Here is a 19,505-nt window from a genome sequence, read left to right on the forward strand (position 1 = left end):
CTGCTCATTAACACGCGTTGGTTGTTTCTCCTTGGATGTAATTCATTTGATAACAAGGGTAATTCACAGAATTGTGATTGGATTTTGAAAGTGATTTTAATCCTGCTTTTCTTTACTTGGCCTTAAGCTAGTTGACTCACACAGCTGGGAACATGCATTTCTCTTCGGGTCTTACCTGCTTTTGGGTGGCAGCTTCCTGATGCGCACATCTCCCCTGCGGGCCACCTCGCCCTGTCTCCTGCCAGTCAGGACCCCTGCTCCCTGAGCACATTCCCTGCCCGGCTCGCTTCCGCCGTCTGGCCTGGCTGGGCATGGCTGGTGCCTACAGACGGCATGAAGAGCTCACTGAGGCCCTGTTTAAGCTTCATTATAATGAGGCTTCCTGTGGATTTTTCTTTTTAAGCTACCAAGCAAGTGCAGAGAAAACCACCCCCTGCAGGGGCAAAATCTGAGCGAGGTAATTCTGAGGCCGCTTTGAGTGCCCCGTGGGGCACTTTGCTTTTCGTGTGTGGCCATTTGCTGGCTTAGGTTTTTAGAGCGGAGGGGAGAGGACCTGCTTCTGAAACATGCGTTTCACACGTTGAACCTGAACGCAGAACCGTCAGAACTCCTGCTCCTCGTGTGTGGCATATGCAGACGTGTCTGTCTGATGGGCCTTTTTATTCCTGCGTGTTCTCGTTTACTCCAGCTGAGGCTTTGGTGGGGGCAGGGAGCATGTGTCTCCAGCTGCTGGTGGGTGCTGGAAGCTTGGACCAAGGTTTAGGTGTGAAATTCCTGCGGGCATTTATTAAACACACATGTATTAAACACTCCCTCCTGTTACTACATCCAGCCTTCAAATCAGCACTGTGGGCTGTGACCGCTGTCCCCATTTTCCAGATGGGAATACAGGCTTAGGAGGCTGAGTGGTTTGCCCACGGTCAATGTGCAATTACGTGGCGCAGAAAGGGTTTGTAACTAACACCAAGCCCAGTGATCAGCCTGTGTGCCTGGAGGCCGGGTTGGGGGGCAGGGGGCGGGACAGGGGACTGAACCTGGAGCGGAGGCCCTGTCTGTTGTTTCCCCATGTGGAAAAGGAGGAAAAAAAAGCTTCATCTGTCCTGTTACCAGAGCTTGATGACATTAGGAACATCCAACAGATGTGGAAATTCAAACTCAAAAAAATGGGGGTGGCTGTCCTCTTGATGGGAGAAGTCGCCTTTTTGCTGCCACATGATGCTTCCAACCAAGAGCCATCCTTCTCCAGGCTGGAGCCTAAAGGTCCCTGTTTGGCACAGAAGGTTCCTGGCGCAAGGGGCCAAGGGATCTGGGAAGCTTGGAGGCGGCCGTAGAGCCCAGACACCCCCAAAGCTGAGGGGAGCCGGGCCCTCACACCGGCACAGCATTCAGCCCCGTGGCTGTCAGACTCCATTGTGCTCAGGAGTCCCCAGGGAGCTTGGGGGGCACCTGGGTGGGTGGCTCACTGGGTTGAGCGTCCCGCTTCAGTTCAGGTCATGATCTCATGGTTCACGAGTTCAAGCCCCATGTGCGGCCCTGTGCTGACAGCTCAGAGCCTGGAGCCTGCTTTGGATTCTGTCTCCCTCTCTCTGCCCCTCCCCCGCGAGTGGGGGCTCTCTCTGTCTCTCAAAAATAACTAAACATTAACAAAGAAGAAGAAGAAGAAGAAGGAATTCTCCTGGGAGCTTGGGAAGAACCCATAGTACAGGCCTTCAGCCCAGGAGGCTCCGTCATGCCAGGTCTGGACGGGCCCAGGGATCTGCATCCTGTGGGTCTCATTTCTGACTCGAGGCTCTGGACGTTCTGATGCAGGGGCCCCTGGGCCACACTTGGAGAAACACTGCTTCATGGGGCAGAGGGAATAGTAACTATGGAGTGGACAGGGGCATGGGAAGTGCAGGGGGGAAGCTGCTAGGGAGCCCGGGACTGAGTCTGTCGGGGAGAGAACAGTCCCAGCAGCCTTCCTAAAAGTTTGCAAAGGCGCAGGGATCACCGCGCATGGGCGCAGCGGGGGAAGGAGCTGTTGGGGAGGGCACGGCGGCACGAGGCAGCGTGGCTTGTCTGGAGAGCTAGAGACGGGTGGCCACGAAGCAGGCGTACATTCGTCGACCCCACTCACCACAGAGGAGTCAGGGCGTGTGCGCAGGGGCCTACTGGGATAGAGGCCTTGAACTTGCTGAACAGCTTAGAAGCCACCCAGTGGTCAAAGGGTCTAACAGACCCAGACAAGGGCACCCCCCTGGTCCTGTCACTGTGTCACCCTTACTCGGGGAAGGGCCATGTAGAATTGTGTTGGTTTTACAAAGCACATCTACAGGCATCCGTGCCTGGCGCCCCTCACTGAGGCATTATAATTCTCTCCCTGTTTGAGTCGAGGCCCCTGAGCTCTGAGAGGGAACATGACTTCTCTGGGACCACACAGCGTGTTGGAATCTCTCTCTTGACTCCAGGGCCGTGGGGCAGAGATGGTCCCCTCGGGGAAGGCTACTGGGTGGTCCTTGGTGACCACTCTCTTGCTTCTCTGGGAAACAGGGGATCTCGGTCCCTAAGCAACAAGGCCCAGAGGAAGAGACATTTCTCTAGAAATGAGAGCAAGGACAGCCTCCTGCTGGTTTAGCTGAGCTTCTGGCCTTGTTCCCACCTGCCTAACTGGCTCTGAGTCTGGGAGTGGGCCCTCAGGACAGGCAGCCCCCACCCCCCGGGCCTTTGCTGGCTCCCACCCACCCCAAGAACTGGGCTCACCCCCTCCTCTCTCTCCAGGTGAATCTGGGAAATCTGGGGATCGCAGCGGCTACAGCAGCCCCGGCTCCCCGGGGACCCCCGGCAGCCGCTCCCGCACCCCGTCCCTGCCGACCCCGCCGACCCGGGAGCCCAAGAAGGTGGCGGTGGTCCGCACTCCACCCAAGTCGCCATCTTCAGCCAAGAGCCGCCTGCAGACGGCCCCCGTCCCCATGCCAGACCTGAAGAATGTCAGATCCAAGATCGGCTCCACCGAAAACCTGAAGCACCAGCCAGGAGGCGGGAAGGTAAGGGCGCTCAGAGGCCGGCTGGGTGTGTGCCCGTCCCAGGACAACCAGGAGAAGGTGCGTGGGTGCCCCCCACAGTGACTCTCACCTCACATGGCACCCCAGTCCCTCCCGGATCTCTTCAAGGAAAGACGGCACGTCATGGTTCCATTCTGTTTGGGCGTCCCCACCAAGCCGTGAGTGCTCTCCCTGCTCAGGGGAGAGAAAGTACTGGTTCTTTCCTTTCCTGTTTGGGCCTCTGCTGACGGGACAGTATCTGAGACGACAGGGTTGGTTGTCTCTCCATGGGGTAAAGCCTGGGCGTTCTCAAAGTGGAGGCACCCGCAGAGGTTCCCCAACCTTATATTTAGAACATGATGCAAGCAGTCTATAGGTGAGTGCCTCTGGCATTCGTTAGACGTTAGGTGAGGTTTCTCTCAAATCCTCAGTTCTGAGGAAATTTGGGGTGCCGTTTGGAACAAGCAATTCCTCAGAGCCGGTGGACGCTCATGAAATCTTTGGGTTTCCTAAAGGTGGAGAGACGTGAGCGTCCAAGGGCGTGAGGTGGTGGGAGATAGGGACTGACCTGGATCCCCTTCCTCCTCTTCATGTCCCTGCCCCCCCCATTGTATGAGTGTCCTAAGGCTGACGTAGAAAATACCACAGACTGGGCAACTTATATAACAGAGGTTTATTTCCTCACAGTTCTGGAGGCCAGAATACCAAGATCAAGGTTATCAGCAGGACCGGTGTTTTATGAGGTCTCTGCTTGGCTTGTGGATGGCCGCCTTCTCGTGTCCTCACGTGGTCTTTTCTCTGGTGCCTCTGTGTCCCAGCCTCTCCTTCCTGGAAGGACACCAGTCATACTGGATAAGGGCCCATCTCTTGAAAGACGTCATCTCCAAATACAGTCGCGTTCTGAGGCACTGTGAGTTAAGACATCAGCATATGAATTTTGGGGGACACGGGTCGGCCCGTAACAGCCTGTCTCCCCCTCCAGCACCAGGAAGGGGAGTGGAGAAGGGAGAAGAGGTGGCATGTATGGGGGACAGAGGACCACGACTCCGCTCTTAGGAGCACAGATGTGTTTGGCCTCCTGGGCTTGGGCCGTCTTGGGGGCGACGAGCCTCTGGCTGTGCTGGGGGGAGCATTACGGCCTCCGGAACCAATGATTCCCTTCTAGTTAGAACCATGCGCCTCCCCCACAGCGGGGGCCTTTGCAGTATTGACGTTATTTATCGCTCTTGGCTGGCGTCTGGGTCACCGTGAGGGGAGGGCGTCTCAGGGGTTTCTGTCCATGGTGCCTTAATTGAAACCCTGTGCCTTGGTCCCAGTGGAGCCTCAGGACCTCTCCCTGGCCTTTCCCATCCCGGGGCTGTAGAGTCCTGCCCAGTCGGGAGGCCTGGGTGCCTCCTGGGGTAAAGCCCTGGGTCTCATGGCCACTGGTCTTTGGTCCACAGAGTTGGCCTTGTTTACTTCCCGTGTTTACTTTTCTGCAGTGTTTGCCTTGGCTGCTCCTTGTAAAGATGCCCATCTCCTTCCAGAAGGGGCTGGAAGCTGGGGCAGCCGGGGTGTTGACTTGAAGTTGGCCCCTCCGGGAGGTTCTCGGCAGAGGGATCTGCAGGAACAGTGTTTCCAAGGTGGTGGGGTGTTGGCCACTGGTGGTCGCACAGGCCCCTCAGCACCGACAGCGTCTGGTATGTGTGCCCTGTTCTCACGGCATAAAGTGACCGTTTGCTCCTCGCTTTGAAAAAGGAAAAACAAAAGTGACCGTTTGCTCCTTGCTTTGAAAAAGGAAAAACAAAACACCCACACGGCCAGTCCTGCACCTACAAGAAGATGGTGGCCGTGACCAGCATCTCACAATGACTCGTCACTGCAAGAGAGAAACTGTCACCATCAGCATCTCCAGCCCGAGGGCTGTCACACAGCAGCACTCACCTCTTCCTGCTGGCCCCAGGCTGCACCTGCATCAGCCCAGGCTGTACCCCCACCAGCTCAGGCTGCACCCCCACCAGCCCTGAGTTCCTCCGACATCAGCTTGGAAAGCGTGGGTGCTCCTGGCCTGGCTCCAGCAGTTCTGCAGAGAACTCGGGGCCGGGGCTGAGCATGTCCCGCTGGAGACCCTTCCAAGGCCGGAATCTGCCCCTTGCACCCAGGACTGCCCCGTCTGTGGGGGAAGAGGAGTCCAGTGGAAGGGAGCCAGCAACCAATGCTCAGCGTGGAAATGCTCCCAATTTGGGGTGCAGGCACAAAGCTGTCCACGTCTACCGAAGGGTTAAAGGGGAGAGGGCAACTATCCAGGACTCTTTGGGGGAGGAGGCAGGAAAGTGGCAAAGGGAGGAGTAACAGCTTCTCTTAAATCCCATGGAAAACCCGGAAAATTTTCTGAAACAAAGAAACCTTCAGCCATGACAAAGAGCAACACTAATCTCCCGGGGAAATGAAGGGAAAAGAAACAGGAAAGAAGAAGGCACATGGGATCCACAGAGAAGGCCTTTAAAAGGCCCCGACTGCAGGTCTCCTGAGGTCTCCTCGAGACCTTTGGGGGCCCTGTGGCGTCCCACAGTGTCCTGCATGCAGCAAGTTCTGTGGGTGTTTACGCTGCAAAAGGGTCAGCGCTGTGAGTCTGAAAAACAACGCAGCTCCCTGCCTGCATAGATGCTCACACCGAAGGAGGAGGTAAAGGGTTCAGTTTGCAAACCTGCAGAGACTGAAAACCGCAGAGGATTGATGTAAATCAGCGGTTGGAAAAAAAATGCAAAACACCTGTTTACTGTTCTGTACTTCGCTCTGTTTTCACGATTTGCTGTTGTGAGCAGGTATTGCTTGAAGAGTCCGGAATGAAATTATTTTTTTTAACGTTTATTTATTGAGAGAGAGCGTGTGCGTGAGAGCACAGGCCCGGGAGAGGCAGAGAGAGAGGGAGACACAGAATCTGAAGCAGGTTCCAGGCTCTGAGCTGTCAGCACAGAGCCTGACACGGGGCTCAAACTCACGGACCGTGAGATCATGACCTGAGCCGAAGTCGGACACTCCGTGGACTGAGCCACCCAGTCGTCCCAGAACGAAATTATTTTTGAAATCGCAGATAAGCACTTGGCCACTTTAACAGAACCAGCTGAATCCACCAGGGGCTGGGGAAGAAGGGAAGGCAGGCCAGCCATGCAGACAAGCATACATCTCCCTGGGGGAGCAGCCCTCCCGCCTGACTGCTAGAGGATCACCTGAGGGCCGGGGGGTGGGTTGTTTGAAAAATCTTGGTGCCAGAGCCTTCCCCCGGCCCATTAGGATCTTCCGGGGAGTCTCCCCAGATGTTCCCAATGTGCAAGCTGAGGCCCAGTGTCCCCAAATTCTTATCCTGCTGGCCTCTGGCCTCAACCCCCGCTACTAGGGTCTCCTGCGTACCCTGGATCTGATGGCCGGTTTTTCCTCTTTCAGTCCTGACCCTGTTTTCAGATTCCCTCCACCGGGCTCCGTAGGCTCGTTCCCCACCCAGGCCAGCCCCTGTGTCCTGCAGCCCTGCCCTGGGTTTGTCCCAGCCCTGTTTGTCCCAGCCCACATTAAAAGAAAAACAGAAGGACATAGAAAGTCCATGTAACTGAAAGGGGAAATTTTTAAATACCAGGAATTAAATTAAACCCACACCACTGAGGGTCCCCCACACTAAGGGTTCCCCACACCACTGAGGGTCCCCCACAGTGAGGGTTGAGGGTCACCACACTGAGGGTCACTTGACCAGCATCATTGAGGGTCACCTGTGTTATGGACTGTCCCCCGCAATGTGATATGTCACCAGCAAGTCAGAAAAGACAGGACAGGCCCGTTTTGGAACCATCGTTGGTCTTTGAGTGCCAGGCACATGGGCCGAAGGAAGACAGTGAGAAACTACACCCTGGAGATGTTCAGACCAAAAGCAGAATAAAACTAGAAGTCACAGGGCTGGGGTGGCCAGGGGCACATGGGTTTAGGCTGGAGTTTTGTTCCTTTACACAAGAGCTAAGGGGGGTTGCCAGCCGATAGAGGGAGGTCCCTGCTGGGTCTGCGGTGAACCAGCTGGGAGTTTGCCCTGACAGGACAGGAGAGGACAGAGGAGGATGAGGACACTGCCCGCAGGGAGCCAGCCTCAGGCTCCATGGTCAGTGGGTCCTGGGGACTGAGGTTGGGAGAATCAGAGTTGAATAACCGGGCGGGTGAGGGCCCAGCAAGGTTAAGGCAACGCCGCGGAGAGCCCTCAGCAGCCCTTCTGTGTCAGTGGGAAGCACAGGGGCCCCAGGGACCGCCCAGGGTGGGAGAGGAGGAGCTCACTCAGGGCCAAGGCTGCCTGCTGCGGAGAACCAAGGCAGTGCCCGTGGCTGCCAAGGGTGGGAAAGGATTACAAAGTCATGGCAGGAAAAGGGCACGGGGGCCCAAACATGGGGTGGTCTGGTTGGTTCTGAGCAGATGGAGCTAAAGTCACGTTCTCTGAGGATGTTCAGGCCAGTGGCTGGGATCAGCCAGGCAGGACCGAAACCTGCAGGAGCTGGAGGGCCTTGAAAGCCTTGGGCTGCAATATTCCAGGCAACCACAAGATGACGACAGAATGCTGTGTCTGTCTCCATCCTGGAGAACTGAAGTCTGTATCTTTAAAATTCATTAGAGTCAGTGACAAAGTCCCAGTTCTGATTTTAAAAAGCAGACACGTCTAGGGGCGCCTGGGTGGCTCAGTCTGTTAAGCGTCCGACTTCGGCTCAGGTCATCATCTCACAGTTCGTGGGTTCGGGCCCCACCTCGGGCTCTGTGCTGACAGCTCAGAGGCTGGAGCCTGCTTCAGATTCTGTCTCCCTCTCTCTCTGCCCCTCCCCAGCTCATACTCTGTGTCTCACTCTGTCTCTCAAAAAATGAACAAATGTTTAAAAAAAATGTTTTTTTTTTTTTAAAAAGCAGACACGTGAGACCTTTACATGGAGTAAATTAAGTCAATTTGCACCTGGGGTAGTCTGCCTCTCCTGGGTCAGGGCCAGCTATAACTAAGCTAAACCTGAGCTAGGGTGCCACGTCCTGCAGAACAGGGCTGGGACCCTCCCCTGGGACAGCCCTGCAATTTCCTGACCTTCTGGGCATCTCCCCCTGCACGTGGCATCTTTCTGAACAATCTTGTATAAATCCCATCGTTTTGAAGATGCACTGGGTATGTTGACCCTAGTGGAGCCAAGATGGGCCCCCCAAGCACCAGGCCATGCTGGAGACAGGCCTTTCCGGGGACAGCCAGTGGACACTGGGCCAGCCTGGGAGCTCCTGGGGGAGGACTGGGCCATCTGGAGCATCTTGAGAGCTCTGAGCTCAAACGGAATCAGATCAAGGCCCAGTGAGGGTTTGGGACAGCTTCATGTCCTTTAGTCACCCTCCACCCCAGCCTCTCCTCTAGGATCAAACCCTGACCACAGGAAATTCTCCCTTGACTGTGAGTCCCCGAGATCAAAATTTGGAGCCTCGAAAACATTGTTCTGTCCTTTGATGAGGATTTTCAGTGTCTGGCCAGGGCTGAGGGTCAATATCACACATATTGTTCTAGCTGAGAAATTAAGTTTCAGGATTTCAGTTTCGTAATGCCAACTCTTTTATCCCCCTTCTGTAAATCTAACATTCTGTAAAGGGTGTTGACTTAATTTGACGACTAACAGTAATTCAGGTCTGCTTCGTCTATTGCCAAATCCCACAAAAAAACTTGCTGCCCTTTTTTTCTTTTGGTGTGGGACTGGAATAAGAAAAAGCCACATTAAAAAAAAAATTGTATGTATATTGCAGATCTTATTATTGCTTAATGTCACTTGCTTCATTTGATGAATCTCTTTAAATGGATTAGTTCAGAAAATAACGTTACTTTCCTTGAAAAACTGGTTTTTATTGTCAGATAAGGAGAGTTAGGTAGCCCATCGAGTTTCCCTTTTTGCTTTGGCTTCCAGGAAGCTCGGAGTTCAATGTAATGATGTCTAATTGTCAGTCCTGATGACCTCTGCTTCTTTTACCATTATCCTTTTAATTTTGTTGTTTTGCTATTTCGCGTGTTTGCGTGTGTTTTCTAATACTAAACAGCTCCAATTCCTTTGTGAAAGGCAAAGTCTGCTTCTGGGACTTATCCAGTGGAAAGTGATGAGTAAAAAATGATCCCCACAGAAGGAGTTCGTGTCCCACTCCTTAAAACCTGAGGGTGGCCCGACGGGATTCAAAGATACTATGCAGAGGGCGGCGGTAGCTCCTTAAGAAGCCGTGTGAGAAAGCCTGTTCCATTTGCTGCCCCAGCACAGGCCGGGGCCGAGGCACTGTCCCTGCAGCCCCTTGCTGGCAGGAGAGAATTTTGAGGCTCACAAGAGAGTGTTGTTTGTACTTGGTGTATGAGAACCCCGGCTTAAGGACCGCTGGGGCGAAACTTTGTTGTCACGCAGGTAGGTAGGTAGCCTGCGGTTGTACCACTGAGTTGAGAAGGTTACTTAACCTCCCGGGGCCTCAAGTGGCCTCCTCGTCACTAAGTTAGGGGCACGGCAGGTGCAAAGGATGAGGTGGGGTTAGATATTCTCCCAACCCATTCACCCCAGATGAGGGTGGTGTTTACGTTTAAAAACAGAGAAGAGGGGCACCTGGGTGGCTCAGTCAGTTGCACGTCCCACTCGTGATCTCAGGCCATGATCTCACGGTTCCGGAGTTCGAGCCCCGCATCGGGCTCTGCACTGACAGGGCGGAGCCTGCTTGGGATTCTGTCTCCTTCTCTCTCTGCCCCTCCCCTGCTCGCAGTGCTCTGTCTCCTCCTCAAAATACGTATACTTTAAAACAAACAACAGAGAAGAGAAGACAAAGGAAGACTTTGAATATATAAAGATGTAAACATTTGTAGGAAAAAAGTCACCTATGAGCAAAAAGGGGGCAAAGGAGCAACTCTGTAATAAAAAAAAATGCAGAATAAGCCAACGATGCAACCCCATTTATTTAAGTCAAAGAAAGCAGACCGATTCTTTACACGCCTGATGCTGGGAGCTGTGCAGTGAAACGGACTTTCTCAGCGGTGCTCACAGGGTAGAGTGATCCAGCCCCTTCAGGAAGCTGCTTGCAGAGGTGAACGGAGAATTTTTAGAGTATTTATTACTTTGACCCAGAAATTCTACTTCTGGGACTCTGCTATGAAATAATCCATAATATGGAAAGAGCTCCTTGCAGAAGGATATTTGTGGTGAGGCTGTTTCTGCTATTTAAAATGGAATCGATACAAATGTCTGATCACACAGATATCATAAAATGGAATAGGACCTATTATTTCGTAACAAAGTTTTTTTTTTTTCAACGTTTTTATTTATTTTTGGGACAGAGAGAGACAGAACATGAACGGGGGAGGGGCAGAGAGAGAGAGGGAGACACAGAATCGGAAACAGGCTCCAGGCTCTGAGCCATCAGCCCAGAGCCCGACGCGGGGCTCGAACTCCCGGACCGCGAGATCGTGACCTGGCTGAAGTCGGACGCTTAACCGACTGCGCCACCCAGGCGCCCCGTAACAAAGTTTTTAAAATATTTATTTATTTTTGAGACAGAGAGAGAGAGAGAGAGAGACAGCACAGGTGTGGAAGGGGCAGAGAGAGAGGGAGACATAGAATCAATCCAAAGCAGCTCCAGGCTCTGAGCTGTCAGCATGGAGCCTGACGCAGGGCTCAAACCCATGAACCGTGAGATCATGACCTGAGTGGAAGTGAGACACTTAACCGGCTGAGCCACCCAGGTGCCCAGAATAATCCTTCTGATGACTGTAGACAAGGCAGATGCTTAGGAGATGATGTTACTTGATAAAGCAAGATACATTATTGTATGTAAGTAATTACCACCATTTATATGTACATGGTGGTAGTTTTATTTATATATGTGTGACTTCAAGGGAATATCACAAAATGAAATTGTGGTTGTGATAGGGTGGCAGGAAAACCGTTTTTTGCTTTGTTTAAACTATTTTTCAAAATCATAATGTTATGTTACTTTTCTAATGAAAAATACATGGCTTTTTATTTTATTTATTTTTATATTTTGAGAGAGAGAGCATGAGAGTAGGGGAGAAGGGCAGAGAGAGAAGGAGAGAGAGAATCCCAAGAATCCCAAGCAGGGTCCACACTGAGGCAGGGCTCGATCCCACGACCCTGGGATCATGAGCAGAGCTGAAGTCAAGACCCGGACACTCAACCCACTGAGCCACCTAGGCTCCCCCATAGCTTTTTATTTTAAAGGAACATAAAAGAAAATGAAAAAGGGAGGTTAGGGGGCACCTGGGTGGCTCAGTGGGTTGAGTGTCTGACTTCAGCTCAAGTCATGATCTCACAGTCTGTGAGTTAGATCCCCACGCTGGGCTCTGTGCTGACAGCTCGGAGCCTGGAGCCTGCTTCGGATTCTGTGTCTCCCTCTCTCTCTGCCCCTCCCCTGCTCGTGCTCTGTCTCTTTCTCTCTCTCAAAAAATAAACATTAAAAATTTAAAAAGAAAGAAAGAAAAAATGGGGGGTTAGATATGTGCTTACCAGGTTTTTAGATCCAGACCAGGAAAACGAAGGGGAAAAAAAAGGGATGGGGTCCGAGAGAAGATTACTCTGTCTTTATTCCGTCAGGCTAAGGACATCTCAAAATGCTAAATATGGTCTACTATCAATGTAATGTAACAACTAATGATTTAATAAAGGAAAGGCCATTTTCACACCAAAAAGTAGGATGGACAGAATTTTGCTGTCACGTCCTCATTTCCCCATTTTGCGAGGACCTGTGGCACCCTTGATGGCCGACTGTGGCTCCTGGGTCAGAGTTTGGGACCCTTCTACCCGAAGGAGCCGGGCCAGGGCTCCGACCCCCAGCCACAGCCAGCCTCACGGATCCTGCGTCTCTGGAGCAATGGCCCCCGCCTGGCCACGCTGAGATCTCGGTGCCATTGCCAGAGTCTCAGAGAGCAACGCTGGCTCTTACTCGGGAAATCCAGTTGGCCGCTGTTATCAGCGATGAATGGGAAACTAAGGCACAGTTTGCAAGCAGGGAGTGCCTGTGGGGCAAGACACCTGTGATAAAGAGGTCGCCCAGCCCCAGCAGAGGTAACGGGGAGGTCTCCTCTGTGCCGCGGTCGTCTGTGCATTTCCGTTGTTAGACAAATCGGGTAAAAAATCACTCACCGCTAAAACAGTGATATCCCCGCACCGCCTCCCTGGTGCCTGGAGAGAGAAGCCTCTTAGAAACACAGGGGGACCACAGCTTTCTGGACCACAGCTCCTCAGGAACATGTGCCCGCTTCCCTTTAAGCCCCTGGCGGCCTTGTGGACAAGGGCGAGCCGATGGATAGAAGGTCAGGCACCTACCCTGCCTTCCAGGTGGCAAAGCCCTCACGTGGAGGGGTGTCTGGACCCGTCTTCTCCAGAGTCATCTGTGTCTCTTCCCCGTGATGGCAGCGATCCCCAAACCTCGCCATGCGGCCGAAGCACCAAGGGGAGACCGAGATTCTAATTCTAGGTCTGGGTGGGGTCTGGGATTAAAATAGAGGGAGATCTGTCTGTATGTAATCGCAGTGCCCACAGGCTTGAGCACAGCCACAGAAAGGTCTCGCGAACGTTCTGGCGGGCCTGGTGGGTGTGTGAATGAGGACACAGATGGCACTTTTTATTCATTCATTTAAACACGTCATCGAGCACACCTCGCTCCGGCCCAGCCTGGCGGCCGCTCAGCTGCACTTTCCAGGCCTCAGATGTGCCCTCTGGGGGGCCTCCGTGGTGCAGCCCTTTGGTGAAGGGAAGAGCTGCCTCCCGGTGGCTGTGCTTTGCAAACCCAGCTCGGTGAGGTGGAGCCTGCCCCGCCCGCAGTCACTCACGGTTCCGGAACCGCCTTCCTGGGAGGGGGAGGGGGGGGCGCTGCCTGGAAGCTGTGACTCAGACCTCCTGCCCTCCGCCTGGAGCCTGGTCCCCGCCCTCAAGGCAGGAAGTGGAGTGTGTCAGGGCAGAGCAGGTGCGTCTGGGCGTGATGTGACATTCATCCTTTTTTCTGGCTGTCGAAGGTGCAGATAATTAATAAGAAGCTGGATCTTAGCAACGTCCAGTCCAAGTGTGGCTCAAAGGATAATATCAAACACGTGCCAGGAGGCGGCAGTGTGAGTATCGTCACACTTTCCCTGGGCCCGTTCCGTGGTTCTGGTTTGTAACAAGCGGCATGAGAATATACACTTGCGAGACATTGCAGAGAATAAACCGCCCTCGGGGGCAGAGTCTGTGCCCCCCAGGCTCCCTGCACCCGTGTCCACGGTTCTAGGAGGGGTGGGACCCCAGCACCTGTGGGGCCCCCGGCCTCTGCAGAACAGGAGGATGGCTGAGCCTCTCTCCGGCCCAAACCTGGAGGCCAGGTCCTCACGGCATAATACCCCGGGTCCACCCCACCCACCGCCCGGCACGGGCTCCTGGGAGCCCCGCCGCCCGTTTGAGGTTGGGAGGAAAGGGGCAGCGTCTGAGACTGGGCTCTGTCCCCTCGTCCCCCGTGGACGGACAGCCCTGTGGGCGGCTGGCACGTCCGTTCTGATGAGCAGACGCGATGTTTTGCTGTCCTCACTCAGAGCAGGAAAAGTCCAGTCCCTGCTCGTGTTTGTCTCCTGCATCTGCGAGGGACGAGCAGATCCCCAAGCCTCGGCTCAGGTGTAAAACCGGCCCCTCTCCTGGCAGAGACTTCAGGGGAAAAATGACCCCCAAAAGTGCACAGGGGACCCTGCCTGCGGCGCTTGGGAGTTGACAGAGAAATGCTGCCTTGGAGCCTTTTACATTTGGCTCCCTCCAAATGTCGTGGGGACGCCTGGTGTCCCTAGTGGGGGAGTCCCTGAGGTTTGGGGCTGGCCTCCTCACCTCTCACCTACCCACTCCATCAGCTCTGCTGTTCCCCTCCCGGCCACTCCGTGGTCACTCACCGTGGGTACGGACTGGGCCTCCCGCGGCCGGGCCACCCTTCTCTGCGGCCCCTACCCCAGCCTCTGGGTTGACTGGAAACCACATTTAAACACATCAAAGTGGGAGGGTCGAGCCCCTTTGAGGTCCACCCCCGGCTGGGGGGACGGTTTCTGAGAGCAGGTGCCTTGCTCCTGGCTGGCAGCCAGGAGGGTGGCAGGGGGCGGGGGACAGTGGTAGCCCCAGGCGGGCTGTCTCTCCAGAACGTGCCCAGCCTGGGCCCGCACCTCTGCGCCCAGCCCCGAGGTTTATTCTTGCAATGTGAGTCTGTCTCCCGCCCTGAGCTGCATGGCGCTTCCGTAACGCTTCCTCACCAGTGTCTGCTCAGCGTTTTCCTCTGTGTCCCCAACCCTGCTCACCTGTCCCGCTGCTACCAGAAGGAAGGGGAAGGTGTGAGGACCACCCCCCACCCTGGCCCACAACCGTGGGCTCCGCGCAGAGTGCTGGTTGCTGTGTTAGCTCCGCCTGGATCTCTGGTATCACTATTGCAGACCTTGGCTCTGGCCGGAGGAGCGAGGCCTGTTCTCTGGTTTAACTCCTGTCTGGTCGGCCGGCAGGAGGCTGTGCTGGTGGGGCCTGGGCTGTGGGGTCCAGAGGTAGCTTCAGGTGTGAGCTCGGGGCAGACGGTACATTCCCACTGCTGATGGCAGTGCCCAGGACATGAGGGGACTTCCTCGAGGGCACCTCCTGTGCTCCCGCCCTCTCTGCCCGCCTCCGGCTAACCTATGTGACCTGGCAAAGAGCCGCAGGATATCTCAGGCTGGCCCTGAGCATTGTCCTTGGAGCGTGGCCACTGCTGGTTTGCAGTAGGAACCTTCGCAGAAACCTCTTCTCCTGGTGGAAGGCGGCTGGGGGTTCTGGGCACCTAGCCAGGTGTTTTGGGGGCGCTAGACCCCTGGCCTGGGCCCTCCGGCCTCTGGCTTGTGGCCCTCCCTTCCCTAGCCTGGAGGGGATGTCCCAGCTGGCAGGCCCAGCTCCCTTGTCCACCTTGGGATCCTCCCTGCCCCCCGCAGGCTCTGGGCTCCACTCCAGGCCTGGCCTCCTCCCTCCCCGGGCCTCCACTCCTCCTGCCACCCCTGCCCTGGCTCCTACCCTCAGGCAGTCCTGTCCCCTCTGCCTCCTTCTGCACACCCTCCTCTCCCCAGGTTACCTCATCCGGGCTGAGGGGAAAGAGGGAAGTCTGGGTCACAGAATTCACTTCCCTCTCTCTCGTGCCAGGAGGAGCTCCCGTGGCCCCTTCCCTGCCTCTCAGCGCGCTGTCTCCCAGACCCTGTTCCCTCAGGACTGTTCACCCCCTGCCCGTCCACCTGCACGGGCGCCGGCTGCCACACCTGGGCGCTCCCCTTGCCTCACTCCACAGACACAGGCCAAGGGCGCCTGTTGGCCTCGGTCAACTCTCCATCAAGAAGTGGCAAACGCCAGCATGATTTTAATGAACTAAAATCATTTGGAATTGTTCCAGGTGATTTAGACAGAAGTAGATCTCCCTCCTTTTTTGTCTGGCTCTCTGGCTGGAGGCCATCTCTCTCCTGGGTAACTCCGGGCTCCCACTCCGTGGTGACTGGCCTCTTGTGGCCTCACACGGGTGGTTGCTGGAGGCCCTGGGAAGTGTCCCTCAGTGACCATCCAGGGACCCCCTCACAGGCACGGCTTTCTAGAGGCTTCCTCCAGAAAACCCATCTGCCGATGCGGGGGTCCCTGTGGGGGATCCCCTCCAGGGAGTCGGTTCTTGGGCTGAGATCGGTGGGGCGCTCAGCGGCTGTCGTTCCCCTCGGGAGGGTGGGCAGCGGGCAGTGCGGCCAGGCTGCGTGCTGGGCCCCGGGCTGGTTCTGAGCCCTGTGTGTGTCCGAGCTGTGCTCCATCTCTCGGGGACTGACCTGCTGGGTCCTCTGTGCCGTCTGCCCGTCTCCTGCTGTCGCTTTGCTCCTTGAGCTCGAGAACCGAAATGTCCAGGACGCTGTGTTGTCCAGGTGCCAGCTGGCTCTTCCCTCCAAGCTGCCAAACTGCTCTGGGTGCTGCTTGCCGAAGGTCCCCACACTTGCTGCGGTGCTGGGCTTTGTGGGAGCCTCTCCTGGGAGGAAGCGCCCCCACCGACCCCACTCTGCCCGCTCCTCTTTGAGGACCAGCAGACGTGGCTTTCTGACTTGTCCAACAAGACTGTCCAAGTGCGGTACAAATGGATCCTATGGATCCCTCCTTTCTTTGTCCCCACCGAATGCAGTGTCACTTTCAGCTCAGGAAACAGTGACTCTTTTAAACTAACGGTGTGGGCCCTGCGCAGTGACAAATATCCCTGTTTTCCCCTGTGGGACCGAGGGCACTTCAATCCCACAGTCATTCTCTGAAGACCCACCTCCCCTGGGGCAGGGCTGGCAGAAATCCAACAACACATTTTCCCACCATGACCGGGTGCCTTCCTCGCGGCGGACAGGAAACGCCGTCCAAGCAGGGCCTGGACTTACACGGCTGCTTTTCGTGGGGTTACACCCGTAATTAAATCATCCTGTTTTATTCTCTGTCTCTCCCTCATCCCCTCCCGCCTCCAGGTGCAAATAGTGTACAAACCAGTGGACCTGAGCAAGGTGACCTCCAAGTGTGGCTCGCTAGGCAACATCCATCATAAGCCAGGTAGCCCTTGCAGAAGGCCGGGAAGGTCGGTGGGGGGAGGTGCGGGACGGGACTAGGTGGTGCCTTCTCCTAAAGTGGCTGGGAAGGATTGATGGGCTGGGCTGACGAGGGGAGCATCGAAGGTGGAACTTGCTGGGCCCTGGGAGGGGTGGCTCTCCCATCTCACTCCTGAGCAGGGCACCATGCTGGCCAAGGCAACGTGACGAAGGGGGGCGGGTCCTAAGCCCTAACCTGGTTCTCCAAGCAGGCTGCACACAGAGCCTCTAGAGCTGGGGACAGGCCTGATCTGGCTCCCGAAGGCTGGCTTGTGGATGTTCCAGTTTGGTTCCCAGCCCACACAGGGGACACGTCACCGCCTGCGCCAGCCATTGCCAAGCTCCGGCCGTGACTTTGTTTCGACAGTAAATGCCGTTGGAGCTCTGCCATGCTTCCCTCCCCGCTCCCCTTCCCACACCACAAGAAAATCAGAGCTATCTGGAGATCTCCCTGCGCTGATGGAAGTGTTCTAGACCTGCTCCGTCCAGTGCGGTGGCCCCCAACCACACGTGGCTACTGAGCACTGAAAATGTGGCCAGCGCAGTAGACAAAATGAGCTAATTGTATTTAATTAAAATTTAAGTAGCCACATGGGGCTGGTGGCTACCGTATTGCCCAGCGTAGATCTAGATTCTAACTCCTGCCCGGGGGTCCAGAGTGGGGACTTCTGCCGTGGGCCCGGTTCAGAGCTGAATCCGTACTTGCTGAAGCATTCCTGTGGGGAGGAGACAAGGCTGGCACAGATGTAGTCCGGATTGTCTCTCATCACGTTCCGGCTTCCCTTAGACTTGTTGTGGGAGTTTGGTCTCTCCCAGCGAAAACCATCCCTCAGCTGTGCCACCATTCATGCCATGAGCAGCTTTCTTGGGTGGCCTTATCCTTCCCCAGAAAGGAAGGATGTCTGTCTGTCTCCCTCTCTGGCCGCGTCTCCCACACTCGGGTGCGGCACCTAGTGTCCGAGGAGGGGGAGGGGTCAGGGCCCTTCCTTCGTTAAGGGTGCATTTTGCCATTTAGTTTCACTCGGAGGCCTTGCAGGGCTGTGGCTTTACAGGATGTTGACCTGTGGAAGTCAACCACTTTAGAATTTAGAATCTTTTCTCCTACCCTGAGTTGTCGTTGACCTTTGCATGAACTAAGGAGGAAGAATTTGTTGAGCAAATATTGATGCACACCTTGGTTAGAGAGCAAACTGTTGTCCAGCCCTTGGGAAGGGCTCTTACCTGTGCCCAGACTACCTTCTAAATGAAGGACCGTCTTGTCTACTCCGAAGGATTGGGGTCTACTTGGAATGGCTTGCTTAGCCCTCCTTCAAGGCCTGGTGCCCCCGTGTGTGTTGTGTTCCAGGAGGCGGCCAGGTGGAGGTAAAATCTGAGAAGCTGGACTTCAAGGACAGAGTCCAGTCGAAGATCGGGTCCCTGGATAACATCACCCACGTCCCTGGTGGAGGGAATAAAAAGGTAAAAGGGGGCAGGGTGGGGAGGAGGCTGCATTTAGACATGGCTGTTAATGGAGTGCGGTACACGAATCTGGTCCGGTTTTCCAGAGAAGGAAAGCTGAGGGGCCTGAACTAATTGGCTTCCTGTGGATTCTCAGCGACCACCAGGACTCATCGGGTGAGCCACCTTCGCCGGCCATTGCTGTCACCTGGGAGCCTTGCCAGATTTGATGCCCAGACCCCACCTGGAGATTCTGATTGGTCTCAGGTGCAGCCTGGGCACCTGGAGTTTGTAAAGCCCCCAGGTGATGCTTTCATGCCCGGAAAGGTGAGCGCCGCTGTCCTCCGTGACGGCGGTCGGCCCTGTGGTTGGCAAGCGGCCACGGAAGGAAGTGGCCATCCATCCCCAAAGCCAACCCCAGCGCACCAGAACGAGTAAAGGAGCGTAACCTGATTTTGTAAGTGGGTCACTAGGCAGTCAGAGCAAAACGGTGATGCTGAAATCCAGATTCCCGCAGAGCCCCTGCCTGTCGGTCACAGAATCGTCCACGGGGAAGGCTGCTGGACCCAGGGCCTCGGCGATCCGGGCAGTTTCTGGAGTCCTCGGGTCTCGCTGTGGGAGCTGGGGGAAGGGGAAGCCAGGGCTTGTGGCCCTGAGCAGGCTCCCTCCGGGCGCATCACAGGATGTGGTCTTATGGCTGTACTTCTTTGCTGCAGAAACGCAGCCAAAGTGCTCTCTGCGGGGTTCCCACCCCCTCCAGCGGCCGTGAACTTCTGGAAGTGGCTCATTTTCCAGTTTGCAGTGCCCCCCAGCAGCTGACAGAGGGGTGGTGGAAGGAGAAGGGGTGTCCCAGAATGGGCACAGACTCTGAGACCCGACCCAGCGTGAGAAAGGGCACTGGCCAAAGTGGCCCAGCTGGTTGGAAGTGGCAGCCGCCACACCATTCATTCTGAATGGACATGCCCCATGCCGCGTGTGAGGCCAAAGCCCAAGGGGGCGGTTCTGGAGAAGCACTGGCTGGTGTGGTCTTACTTAAAGCAGAGGCCGCAGACTGAGACCTCAGGACAAACCTGACCACAGACGAGCTCCCCGAAGGCCGGGGCACGGAGGGCGGGGTACTCACGCCCTTGGATGGCCTCGCGCTCTCTGGCTCCCCGCAGCACCCCCTGTCACCCCCCCACCCCCACCCCGGACAGCAGGGTGGACCCGGTTCCCCAGACTGGGCTTCCAAGGTGCAGAAATATCATCTCAGTGCCTGGTCTCTGGTAAAAGAGGGGCCGGGAGGCCGCGTGCTTCAAGGGAAGTGAGGCAGGGCCCAGTTCTCTGAGGTTGTGGAGAAGGTTCTCTGCAAAAGCCAGGTGGCTCTTCTAGCTTCTGTCACCTGACCGCCTCCCCGGTTTAAGGCCTGGGCATTGGCGATTCCCTGGGTGAAGGAAGGT

The 19,505-nt window shown here is 55.7% G+C and overlaps 1 protein-coding gene across 5 annotated transcripts in view; it reads left to right on the top strand.

Annotated features, from left to right (window-relative positions):
• Window positions 1-19,505, top strand: part of MAPT (microtubule associated protein tau) — a 97,218-nt gene that overhangs the window by 75,567 nt on the left and 2,146 nt on the right. For 3 of the 5 annotated variants that reach the window (XM_047833353.1, XM_047833349.1, XM_047833350.1), the window contains 4 exons: window positions 2,758-3,023; window positions 13,036-13,128; window positions 16,513-16,594; window positions 17,975-18,087. In XM_047833353.1, coding sequence (XP_047689309.1) covers window positions 2,758-3,023; window positions 13,036-13,128; window positions 16,513-16,594; window positions 17,975-18,087 — 554 coding nt within the window. The remainder of the gene's footprint in view (window positions 1-2,757; window positions 3,024-13,035; window positions 13,129-16,512; window positions 16,595-17,974; window positions 18,088-19,505) is intronic. The other 2 variants (XM_047833351.1, XM_047833348.1) reach the window with 1 other exon arrangement.

Source organism: Prionailurus viverrinus, chromosome E1 (assembly GCF_022837055.1).
Source record: "Prionailurus viverrinus isolate Anna chromosome E1, UM_Priviv_1.0, whole genome shotgun sequence".
In the NCBI taxonomy this organism is placed as follows: domain Eukaryota; kingdom Metazoa; phylum Chordata; class Mammalia; order Carnivora; family Felidae; genus Prionailurus; species Prionailurus viverrinus.